This window comes from Rattus norvegicus, chromosome 19 (genome assembly GCF_036323735.1).
Source record: "Rattus norvegicus strain BN/NHsdMcwi chromosome 19, GRCr8, whole genome shotgun sequence".
Taxonomy (NCBI): Eukaryota; Metazoa; Chordata; class Mammalia; order Rodentia; family Muridae; genus Rattus; species Rattus norvegicus.
Window position 1 is genome coordinate 70,771,170 of NC_086037.1, and position 12,907 is coordinate 70,784,076.

General features: G+C 49.8%; 1 protein-coding gene across 1 annotated transcript in view; it reads left to right on the forward strand.

Moving 5' to 3' along the window:
- The first annotated feature begins 5,063 nt into the window (after positions 1 to 5,063).
- The window catches only part of Map3k21 (mitogen-activated protein kinase kinase kinase 21), a 34,657-nt gene continuing 26,813 nt past the window's right edge, over positions 5,064 to 12,907 (forward strand). Inside the window, exon 1 of the mRNA XM_008772674.4 lies at positions 5,064 to 7,386. Within this exon, the coding sequence (XP_008770896.3) occupies positions 6,630 to 7,386 (757 nt within the window). The 5' untranslated portion in view covers positions 5,064 to 6,629. The remainder of the gene's footprint in view (positions 7,387 to 12,907) is intronic.

Here is a 12,907-nt window from a genome sequence, read left to right on the forward strand (position 1 = left end):
GCAAAGAGGAAGGGGAAGGGGAAAAGGAAAGGGAAGGGGAAATGGAAAGAGAAGAGGAGAAGAGAGGAGAGGAGAGAAGGGGGAAGGGAAAGGAAGTGGAAGTGAAGGAAAGAGGAAGGGAAGCCAAGAGGAAGAGAAGAGGAAGAGATGGGGGAGGGAAGGAGAGGAGGTTGGGTTTAATTTGAGGCTGTGAATATAGTGAATCAGTGAAGAGCTGGTCTAGGGCCAACAAGGCCCAATTTCCAGCACAAAAATAAATCTGTAATTATAAAACTCCTGTGCATAACTTGTGTGTGTGTGTGTGTGTGTGTGTGTGTGTGTGTGTGATTTTCACCTGTGTGCTACAATTTAATATGGTCCAACTGTATTCATTCTGCCTGTTTGTTTTTTCATCGAATTCTGTTAAAATATGAGTTCTGTAATGACTAGCACTTCATCTTGTCACTTTTTATATCTCAAGCACCCAAAGGGTACCTGCCATCCTCTGTGCTGTGTAGTCAGTCATGTCTTCCTGTCTGTCTGTCCTCTGTTACAAATGATGTGAGTGTATTTACTTGGTTTTTATTGTAGCAATGTTCATTATAAATAAAGAATATTGATGCCAAGTGGACAGAAGGTCCACTCAGTCTCGGGATACAGAATTTACTTTCCTCATAAAACCATCATGAGGAGCTGGAGCAATGGCTCAGTGGTTAAGGGCACTGGCTGCTCTGACAAAGGACCTGAATTAGATTCCTGGCACCCACATGGCCCCTCTTAACTGTTGAGGTTTGGTCTGTTGCTATGTATTGTAACAGTAAATTCTATACCTGAAGATCTAGACCCACACACACATGCATGCATACTCACACACGCACACACACACACACACACACACACACACACACACACACAGAGTTAGGTCCCAGGCTGTTCACATATCCAGAAATAAATTTATTATAGACTATTGTAGTGGTGAATTAGTTAAACCTCTTTGGGTCCTGTCCAGTGGATCACACTCAGGCACCTGCCCAAGAGCTCTCTGGATTCTCAAATCAAAGACACACGTATACCAGCTTAATTTTCATAAGCCTTGACTAACTCAATGGTTGGGCACTTCTAAAGCTCCCGCAGCCAGGAAACACTCCCCCGGCTGGTATTCCTGGGTTAATCCTTTAAAATCTATATTTTATCCTTGCTTCCTTGGCTCCTTTTGAATGGCCCCCATCTTTGCTGCCCAAGCCCTTCTGGGCAGCCCTTTCAGGGTCACTTTCTTGTCACTTTCTTTCTTGGCCGTTACTCCCTCCTGTTCCTTCCCGTGGTCTATCCTACCACTTCTCCTGGTGGCCCTTTCTTTCCTTCCCTCATTCTTCCCCCAGGAACCCAGAAGTCCCGCCTCTTTCATCTTGCCCAGCCATTGGCTGTTGGTTCTTTATTGATCAATCAAAAACCAATCGGGGACAGGGACCTTCAGTGTTTGGACACGCAGATTCCCGATTTTGGGGGCCAAATTAAGGCAAAGCATTAGAACCAATTCCTAACAGACTATTTCTGGCCAGTTAGATAAAGGCCCGCATTCCTCAAGAACCCTTGAATCAGATTTTCAGTCCCCAGAAAGGCATCGTTTCCCTGACCTCTGGCAGGAGGGGCAGATGGCTCTCTAATTGGTACACCTGCAGAGCTCCTCAGCCAATCAAAGCCCAGGCTGCCCTCTGGGATCCCTAACATCACAAGTACCCGTTATACACATCAAAGTCTACACCAGCATCCCAGTCTCCCCATGTCTTCCCACAGCTAAATCTTCTCTATGTAATCTACATAATTTGTCTGTGGGACATATTCTGTCTGTCTGTCTGTCTGTCTGTCTGTCTGTCTGTCTGTCTCACTATCCTCTCGATGGCACTCTCTACCTTTATTCTCTGTGGATACTGTCACTATTCTCTCCCACTCTCCCAGTTCCCTATACCTGGCCATGCCCAGTCTGTTTTCTTTTCTCTCTGCTCTGAACACTTCCAGATGCCTCTGGATATTTCTGTTCCCTTACACACACACAAACACACACACACACACACAACTTTCTCCTAATAACTGAGAGGTCATGTCAACAGTTTCTTTACGTCATTCCCTCTTATATAGCACACACATGCCTACACATGTATATATACATATATGCATACACATATGCACACATACACACATATATATGTGCATATATATGCACACATACACATATGTACACATATGCACACACGTATATGTACATACATATATGCATACATATATACACACATGCATATACACACGCACACATATATACACATATACACACATGTACACATGCACACACACATACACACATGTACTCAAAAATACTCATACATACATACTAACACACACATACACATGCACACTCTTGACCCTTGACCTTCAAGTAGGATCAAAATAGGGGTTTCTGAATTCCAAAGCTCTTCCTTCGACATTCCTTTTGTCTTGACGTTAGCCACACCGCTCAGCAGAGGCAAACCCATGAAACTGTCATCTTCCTGCAATTCTGTTCTCTGAATAGAATAATGAAAGGGGAGGAGGGATGGGGATAAGTAAACCTCAGAGAAAATATTTTTCTTTCCCTGGGATTTTTTTTCAGATCAAAATGTTAAATTACATTTGGTGTGTGTGTGTGTGTGTGTGTGTGGTTGTGTGTGTGTGTGTGTGTGTGCACGCAAGCGTGCACACAAGCTAAGTACACATGTGTATGTCAGAGAACACCTTGAGGGCTCTCACTTTTCTTTTACCATATGGTCCCTGTGGATTAAATTCAGGTTATTATGCCGAACCATCTCACTGGCCCATTCCCCCCCCCCCCCAGATTTTAAACACTCCCTCCTGCCCCAGGTCTTGAGACAATACCTTTCTCACTCCTTGACTCTATCTGGCTTCTGGTCTCTCCCAGAATTCAGTAGGGACTCAGTCTTACAGTCATCCATACTCTCTAGCTTCCTCAGCTCTTTCCAGGCAAGCATCTGACCCTGACTTTGAGTGGCATCAGAGCTGGCAATTCCATGTTGCTCTGTTAGTGATCTCTTTCCCTTTTCTATCCTTATGCCCCAACAAGGTTCCACTCAAGGTCCCCTGAGCTGTTAGAAACTCTTGTTTTGAGGATGGTCAGTCTCTTGGAATATCAGTGCTGACTGTCCTGTGACTAGGAGCCCAGGGCAGGCCAACGCACATTCTCCACCCCTTGTCACCGATTCCTCCTATGATCCTCAAAACCTGTCTTTATCTTTAGAGTTATTTCCTCATGCCTGTAGGTGTTGACACTCTCAGATTCCAAAGTCAAGGGCAACTCTAGGTTAACTTTCATTCTGTCCATTTCCTTTGAGACAAGTTTCCCCTTGTGGCCTATGCTAGCCTAGAACTCATGATCCCCCTGCCCCTCCCTCTCAAGTGCTGAGATTAGAGGTGCCTCCATGACCAGTTCATCTCTTGTTTGTTTCCCCCATAACATTACCCCTTCCACATTACAGAACCTTATTTTTATTTTTAATAATATTATTTCATGTGCATGCCTGTGTACCCAAGTGTTTAGCACCAGGTGCGTGCAATGCCCACAGAGGCCCTTAAAGGGTATCAGAGCCCTTAGAACTGGTGTTGCAGGCAGTTGAGAGCCACCAGGTGAGTCTGGGGGAAACCAACTCACATCCTCTGGAAAAGCAGCAACCAACTTAGCAGCTTGGACCATCTTCCAAAACCCACAGAAGTTCTCCCCTTTGCCAGCAGCGTGCCCTCCCTTCTTCTGTAGGCCCCTGGGTCCCTACCTATGCCCTCAGACTTCTATCATGGTGACTTTGTTTTGTTTTTGTATCATTGTGCCAATACAGTTTTCACAAGCCTTTTATTTCAAGCCAATTCACATTAAACTTAATCATAGGAGTCTTGACTTCATTGCTTGTAAGGGAAAAATCCATATTGCTTGTCAGAAGCACAAGACAATCACAGTGTAAATAGGAGAAAAATGGAGAAGTTAGAACTGGAGAGATGGCTTGGTGGGTAAGAGTGCTTGCTGCAAAAGCATGAAGACTTGGGTTTGGGTTAAAATAAAAAACCCAAATAAAAACCGTGGTGTAGCCACCTCTGTATCACTAGTGTACCATGGGAGGAGCGCATCCCAGGGGCTTGCTGACTGCCAACCTGGTCCCAAGTTCAGTGAGAGAGTTTACCTTTAAGGTATACAACTGAGAAAGGCAACACCAGATGTCTGATTCCAGTCTTCACACCTGAGCACACATGTGCACACACACACACACACACACACACACACACACACACACACACCACTGTTGTATTTTTGTGAACCCAGGTCTAATTTGTCAGGAGGGAGCAGGCAAAGGTGTCTCCCTGAACCATCAAGCCAGGGGACAGACCTAGTGTGAAGAAGGTTTTTGGATGGGAGGATAGGAAGGGAAGGGGACCTGGAAAAGGAGTAGAGACAGGGAAAGGGGGACAGAGAAGGACAGAAAGAGAGAGGAAGAGAGGAAGAGGCCAGTGGGGAACATCCTGAGTAGAGAGAGAATAGGAGATGGTGAGAGAGGGAGGGAAGGAGAGAGAGAGAGAGAGAGAGAGAGAGAGAGAGAGAGAGAAGGCAGCTATGTAGCTGTTGGGCGGAGCCTAGAGGAATTGTAAGAATAAAAGTTGTAAGAATAGTTATAAGAATAGAAAAGCTAGAAAATATGTTTCCAAAAGGGGTGCTGGCAGACATCTGCTTGCTCTATTAGGGAGTACCAGGCTTGGCTGACGGTGCACGCTCATAATCCCGCTTTCAGGAGGTTGAGAGAGCAGCACTGGTTTGAGTCCCAGGCAAGCCTGCCTGTGTTCTAAAGTGTACAAGGTCATCAAGGCAACCTGACAAAAACCCTATCTCAAAAAACAGCATCAACATTGGTATGGATTATTATCCAGCAAACACCCTCCCGGCTCTTCATAGCCACGGCGTGAGGTAAGCACCTCTCATTGGCATTACCATTTTACAGATGAGCAAATTTAGACACTGCAGACAAAATGGGAAAGAGCAGAGACAAAACAAAACCTCCTTATATGCTTTATTGCTAGGCGTATCCTACTGTACACGGGCCAGGACGCTCAGGTTTAGCATACATTGTGTTCTGATTTCTTGGAACGATTTTGTAACTGCATTCATTCTCTCTCTCTCTCTCTCTCTCTCTCTCTCTCTCTCTCTCTCTCTCTCTCTCTCTCTCTCTCTGCTTCAACAGTTGCATTGTGCTGGCAACCTGTAGCTCACAGGTGCGGCCAAGGTAGCCTCATCGGAGCCTGAGGGTGCACAGGACTGGGAATAGGGGTGGTGGACGACCTGGGAATCCCTGACATGAGAGCGCTGTAGGCACAGAGACGCACCAACTTTCCGGGTTATGTGACTGTGGATCTCTGCGCTCGGCATCTGTAACCTGGAGACTTCCCATGCCTGCAGCCGGGTGGGACCAAGCACACCAGTCCTCGTGCTCCAGGATACGAACGTCTATCTGTTGCTGGGATTGTCTGTCACTTTACAGATAAGGTCCTCTTCTCTTCATTTCCTCCCTCTTTTCACTGAGGAGTCCAACCATCCTCAAGCACCAAGATCTCTTTAACTTTCTGGAAAACTTTCAGAAGCCCCAGGCTTGCTCCGCCCTCAAGGCCAAGAGTGCGCAGTAGTCCTTGGCCCTGGGGCTTAATGGGGACGCCAGAGGGCGGGCTCAGAATAGGTCACACGTGGAGGTGTAAGATTTACAGTCTGGGGGCGGGGTCAGAATGGACCTAGAAAGCGGAGGTGGACCCTGAAGGGCGGTCAAGGGGACCCGGCGGTTTGGAGCATTCGTAGTAGCGGTCCTTGAGTAAAGGATTTGAAGCAAGCCGGGCAGATCCAGATCAACAAAGGATGGTCCAGGATCTCTAGGGCTCCTAATGAACTCAGAGGGGAGAGAGGGGCTAAGAAGACTGGTTTCAGAGCAAAGTAAAGGGACCTAGAGGTGTGGATCCAGGAGCACCAATGAACTTGGAGAATGAACTTGGGAAGGGCGGGCGCCAGGAGGTGGAGCCAGGGAGACTTGGAGGGAGGACCGAATCTCTCGGGAAAGCAAAATTACAGGGGTAGAAACGCCAGCATGGCGGAATGGGTTTGCTGGGGGCGTGTCGGGGCCAGGAGACTCAGGTTCAGGTTAGACTCAGACGCGAGCTCCAGGGGTTAAAGAACCTGGAGGGCGGGACCAGCACTAGGGCGGGACTAATGGAAGGTGGAACCCAGGGATAACGAACCCAGCGGGGCCAGGGCTAGTGCCAAGGGGAAGGGACCTGGAGGGCGGAGTGGCCAAGGAGGAGGGGCTGGGCGTGGGGGCGACTGCAGGGGAGCGCGCGTAAGTCCAAGCAGGTCCAGCACCACCACCGGTCGTCTGCGCTAGCGGCCGCGGGGAAGAACTAGCCAAACTGGAGGCAGAGCAGAGGCCGGAGCCCCCGGGCAGTGGTCGTAACCTCTGTAGTCCCGCTCCAGCCCTGCACCCTTCCCTGTTAGCTTGGACCGATGATACACGTCGCTGGAGACCCGGGAAGCTGAGGTTGTGGCTGTCGCACTCGGTCCACTAGCGACCTCTCAAATCGCCCCTATGGCGCTGCCTGTAGCCGAGGGCACGGCTGGCACCTCGCTGTCCCCGGTCCGGGACGACTCGGGGAGCTCCTCCTCCGGGATGTGGGCCGCGCTTTATGATTACGAAGCGCGCGGTGAGGACGAGCTGAGCCTGAAGCGCGGTCAGCTGGTGGAGGTACTGTCCCAGGACGCCGCGGTGTCAGGAGACGAAGGCTGGTGGGCCGGCCAAGTGCAGCGGCGCCTGGGCATCTTCCCGGCCAGCTACGTGGCGCCGTGTAGCTCGGTGTCGCCACCCTCGCCACCCCCACCGCGACCCTGCTCGCCTGTGCACGTAGACTTCGAGCGCCTGGAGCTCAAGGAGCTGATCGGCGCCGGCGGCTTCGGACAGGTGTATCGCGCCACCTGGCAGGGCCAGGAGGTGGCGGTGAAGGCGGCGCGCCGGGACCCGGAGCAAGACGCCGCGGCGGCGGCCGAGAGCGTACGGCGCGAGGCGCGGCTCTTCGCTATGCTGCGGCACCCCAACATCATCCAGCTGCGGGGCGTGTGCCTGCAGCAGCCGCACCTCTGCCTAGTGCTGGAGTTCGCGCGCGGCGGGGCGCTCAACCGTGCGCTGGCGGCCGCCGCACCGGATCCCCGAGTCCCCGGCCCTCGCCGCGCGCGCCGCATCCCGCCGCACGTTCTAGTCAACTGGGCCGTGCAGATCGCCCGCGGCATGCTGTACCTGCACGAGGAGGCGGTAGTGCCCATCCTGCACCGTGACCTCAAGTCCAGCAACAGTAAGTGAGACTAGCCCCAAGGGAGCACGGAGTCAAGTAGCCAAGAGAAGGGTCTGGCCCGAGCGGGAAGACAGGTTCTGGTTAACTTGCTTTAGAGAGGTTCGTGCTTATTGCGTTATTACCTGTGAGCACCCCTTTAAAAGACAGAGAGGGACAGGCGCTTGTAGATAAATTCTTGTTACTCTCTGGACCCACCGGACCCAACACATACACTCTGTGTAGGTCTCCCAACACATTTGTACAAAACTTTGCCAGCCCTGGCCTTAAACAGAGTACGTTTAGCCTAGTGGCCACCATCACCTGCTAGCACCCCCTCATTTCCTTCCACTTTACAAGTGTCTTATTAAAGTTTCTAATTCCTTTCTCCTGGTTCGCTCTGCAAACGCTGGGCTTCACGCATTCCAAGCAGGCATTCTGCTGCTGAGCTCTGACCCCAAACCATCTCACTCTGAATATGGCTCCCTAGTCCCTTGGGTCAGAAGTCTCTGTATCTGAAACATGACCTGACCGTTTGGAGGAATCTTTTCTGCAAATCGGAAGCTCCCATTTGGACCGAGAACAAGTGCCCAGATCCTGTACGGTACTGGAAATATCAGATGGGTGTCAGTCACCTGATCTGGAAGTCAGAGTGGACTTTCCAGGCCTTAGCAGGGAGCTCACGTGCACAAAGGGCCAGCATTTGCGTCTAAGAGAGCTGGAGGGGCCTGCCGTTTGCAGCTCCTTCTTCACAATTGAAGAGCCTTCCCCTCCCCAGAGTGAAGTGGAATCTCTTGCAAGACTAAAGGATTCAGCCGGAGCTGGTACTGAGCAGCCATAGTGGCATGCCCCTCAGTCCTCCAAAACCTGCTAGAACAGGAGCTAGCTGGAAGGACTGTCTTCTAAGAGCCGAAAGACAGTAGCCAGGGCACCAAGAGGTACTTTATATGCTTGTGCGGATTCTCTCTGGCTATCAGAATCCTTCAGAACAGAAATGCACCTGAAAGGCAAAACACCTCCTCTCTGTGATGCAAGTTATGAATAACTGGAAGGTTGCAGCTCTGGGTGAGCATTGGACCGCTCTCCACCCTCCGCCCAGCCCAGCTGCTCCAGCCTTGTGAGCCTAAGGAATCGAGTCTTTAAGAAGTGCTAATGGTCACCATGTGTCTCCAGCTGACTGCGTGGGGTCCCTGGAGTGGTTTGCGTTGAGGACTCTGTCATACTTCATACAGAGCATGTCTTTCTTATGTGTGTATGTATTCATGTGTGTTCAGGTGCACATGTGTGAGGGCAGGTTGGTGTTTCTGCATGCTAAGGCCTGACCTTGAGTGGGCCTTCCTCTGGTGCCCTATGCCTTTCTATTGAGACAGAGTCTCACGTCCCTGGAATTCACCAGATTTGGCTGGGTAAGGGGGGAGGTGGTTCCTTGAGTCCCGTGGGTTCTCCCACCTCTGCCTCCCCACTGCTAAGTTCCCAAGAGTGTGCTGCCTGCCAGACTGGGCTTTTTAAAGATAGAGCCCAGGTCCTGTCCTTGTGCTAGCAGAACAAGCTCTTTTCTGACTAAGTCATTCTTCAGCACAGCAGCATGTACTTTAAGGAGTTTGCTTATGCATGTTTGTATTCATGGCTGCTAGTTTCCCTAAAGTTTGTGGTCACCGAGAGCAATATGTAGGTAGCCTGCCGCCACAGAACACGGTGAGTCTCCACTTGTCCTGCAAACCTGACGGCTAGAGAGCCCCTTCAGAAGGGCAGCTCGCCGTACCAGCCCTCCTCTGCAGGAGCTTCCGGATAACACAGAACCTGGCCTACTTCAAGTTAGTTCTGCCCAAACTAATGCTTAGGACACATCACTCCTTACAGCAAAGGTTCAAGGCCATGGCTACTGCTTTTGCATTACACCCAATCTGGTGTGTGTGTCCAATTGCAAGCATACACATGCGTGGAGACCAGAGAACAACCTCAGGACTGCTTTGTTCCTTCACCTTTGACTGAGACAGAATCTCTAACCTAGAAAACTCATACTAGGTGAGCCTGGCCAGCAAGCCCCAGGGTTTCACCTGTCTCTTTCTCACCACTGAGATTGCAGGCACGCACCAGCCAGGAAGCATTCCTGGCTTTTTGCCTGCAGGTTCTAGAATTCTCTCCTGTGCACACATGCTTGCGAGCAAGAGCTTTACTGTCTGAGCTCCCCCCACCCCCATACCTGCTCAGTGCATCCTGAGGGCCACATCAGGTGTCCACAGGTAGTGCATGTTTGCTAGGTGTGTGTAAAGCACAGGAGCCCTTTGGAATCCCTGTTCATGCTCAGGAATTGAAAGGTGAACTGTTGAAGAATTTCTATTATCTTTAAACAGTCTGTAAGACAAGACAAGTAAAAGGGTTTCAGTTGATCCCATCAACATGAGACACTGCCTGTCTGTCTGGGAGAGTCTTGGTCTTTTACAGGGAGGTCCCTCCCACCTTAGCTTTTAAAAATCTTTTCACCCTTGGGACTAGTAGCCAAACTCGGGGCATTTTTAATTTCTTTAAAGACAGGCCAGGTTTCCTACTTAGTTCCTACAGTGCTTTCTTAGCATGGGGACCCCCTTCATCTCCAGCACCCCATAAACAACATGGTAGGAAATTCTTGTAACTCCTGTACTCTAAAGGTGGAGGCTGGAGGATCAAGAGTCCAATCCTAAGATACCTACTGAGTTTAAAGCCAGCCTAGGCTACATGAGCTCTTATCACAACACGCACGCACGCACGCACGCGCACACACACACACACACACACACACACACACACACACACACACACACATGCATACACATGCACACACACCTAAAAAAATCCAGCACTCTAAATGGATTTGTTGGCTAGACACTAGCTTGGCCAAGGATTTGTTGGGTCATCTCCACAAGTATAATTAGTTCATTAGAATGATGTGAGATGTTCGATTTGAATGATGTGGCCTACAATGTTCAAGTCAGGGGCCGAGCTGCACAAGGCTCTGTCCTCCGATCCGTTTGGGAACAGTGAGGGGTTTTGGAATTCCCTCTGCTGTGTGCAGTTGTACCTTCTTTCTGATGGTGCAGTGTAGTGACCCGGTTGCCGCAGGTTGTGTTTGACTGTATTATTTGCCGATGGCAGTCGTGAGTGACTGGCTGTGAACAGGGCTTTGAGTCAATATTGGACTTACACCACTCTGCAGCCGACCCGCCCGCGTGACAGTGAGCAGTGGGGGAGGGCTTGCACCCAGTCAGTGGGAACTACTGTTTAAACAAATGCTTGGATTTGTCAGAAGATTCTACACCTTTCAACAGGTTTTCTTCTCTAGAGTTTTAACTCTTACTACTTCTTGGGGACTCGTCTGTGATAAAACGGCAGTGACTTAGGCAACTCTGCCCTTTCTGACAGACAGCTACTGAAAGTCAAGCCAAAGTTGCTGTGTATGTGCACGTGTGTGTGTGTGTGTGTGTGTGTGTGCGCGCGCATGAAATATGTCTGAGTGTGTATGTTTGTGTGGTTTTGCAGAGTGTTTGTGCATGTGTGTGTATGTGTGTCCTGTGTGTTTCTTGTGTGTTTTTGTGTGCGCCATGTGTGTATATGTGTATGCCATGTGTGTGTGTTTGTGTGCACAGTGTATGTTTGTGTGGTTTTGCAGAGTGTTTGTGCGTGTGCATGTGTGTGTGTGTGCCCTGTGTTTCTTGTGTATTTTTGTGTGTATGCCGTGTGTGTATGTGTATGCCGTGTGTGAGTGTGTGTGTCTGAGTGTATGTTTGGGTGTACAGTGTGTGAGTGTGTGCTATGTATATGAATATGTGTATGAGTGTGTGTATGGCATGTATGTTTCATGTGTGTGTGACAAGTATGTTTCTGAGTGTGTGTGTGTGAGTTTGTGTGTGAATGAGTGTGTGAATGTGTGTCATGTGTGAGTATGTGTGTAAGTGTGTCTAACTGTGTGTATGAGTATACTGTGTGTAAGTATATGTGTGTGCTTTGTATGTGTGTGTGAGTGTGTGTATCATATGTGAGTGTATAGTGTATGTATGTATGTGTGCATGCATGTATGAATGTGTAGAGGCCAGAGGTCAGCCTCAGGTGTCATTCCTCAGGGTCTTGCTAGTGGCTAGGCTTGCTGGCTGTCTAGCCCCAGGGGTCCTGCTGTTACCACCTCCCCAGCACTGAATTCATGCTGCCACACATGGCTTTTTCATGTGGGTTCTGCGAGATCAAACTCTGGTCCTCATGCACAGCAAGCACTTCATCCACTGAGCCATCGCCCACTGCAACTCAAAACTGCAGGCTTTAAGCTTCCTGATGGTGAAGACATACTGGGCCCTTGAGACTCCCAGGAGGCAACCATGGCATAGCAAAGAGCAAACACTGCTGAGCTGTCTGTCTGCCCTTGTGCCCCGCTGGAGAATGAAACAATACAGCTTTGAGGAGCCCTGGAAACTGCCCCCTGTCCCCGTACTAAGGATAGAGCCCAGGGTCTCACCAGAAAATTGGCAAGCGCCCCCTGAGCTAGCTTCATCCTCAGACCTCTTTCTGTTTCTATTCCGAGACACGGTGTGGCCATAAAGTACAGGCTAACCTTGAAAGAACTCTGTGGGCCTCGCAAACCTTGAACTTTAAAACCTCAGCCTCCTGAGCAGCTGTAATGAGTCTGAGCTCGCAGATGAGCAGGTTTTACGTGCACATTCGGGCAAAACAAAACACCTTGTGCCTCAGAACACACTGAAGCCTCCTCTGGCACACAGTGGCAAGGCAAGGGACAGTGACGGTGTCTCTGCCATCAGAGTCCAGTGAAGGAGGAGTCAGTCATGCTCGGTGAATGTTAGCATGTCTTCCAGGTAATCAGCTGGTGAGAGGGGGTGGTGGTGAAGGAGAGGGAGTCATCTCAGAGCAGGAGCCACAGGAAGCTGGCGAAGCAGCTTGGTGCAGAGAGCTTGAGGCCAGGTACACATGACCAGACCTGTAGGTTCATGGCACCCTGATGTCCCTGCCTACGAGCTGGGGGGGGGGTATTTCTTACCCAGATCTGAATTGTGTTACATAGATATGTGTATGTGGATATATATATATATATATATATATATATATATATATATAATAAATGTAGTACACATACACAACACACACACACACACACACACACACACACACACACACACACACACACACACGCACTTTGTTTTCCATTGCTGGGGATGGAACACAGGCTAAGCAAGTGCATGCTAGGCTATGTGATGGCTCTACCACTAGGCTACATCCCAGCTCTCACTCACGTTTTAATGACTACCCCATGAGCAGAAGAGGCTCAAGGCAGGTGCGAAGTGAGTGAAGGCTGTCATTGCTGTCCCACGAAAATGGCTTTCGGGAGTCTAGGGTCAGGGGGTTTGAGACACTTGGTGTAGTTTTTGCTTGCTCAAGCCAGCACGAGAACATCGGATATTACCAGAACCCTAAAAGGCCAGAGCGTTAACTTAAAGTCACACAGCCCTGGTTTGGTTTGGGTTTTTTGGAGACAGTCTGATGTATAACAGGCTGGCCCCACTAA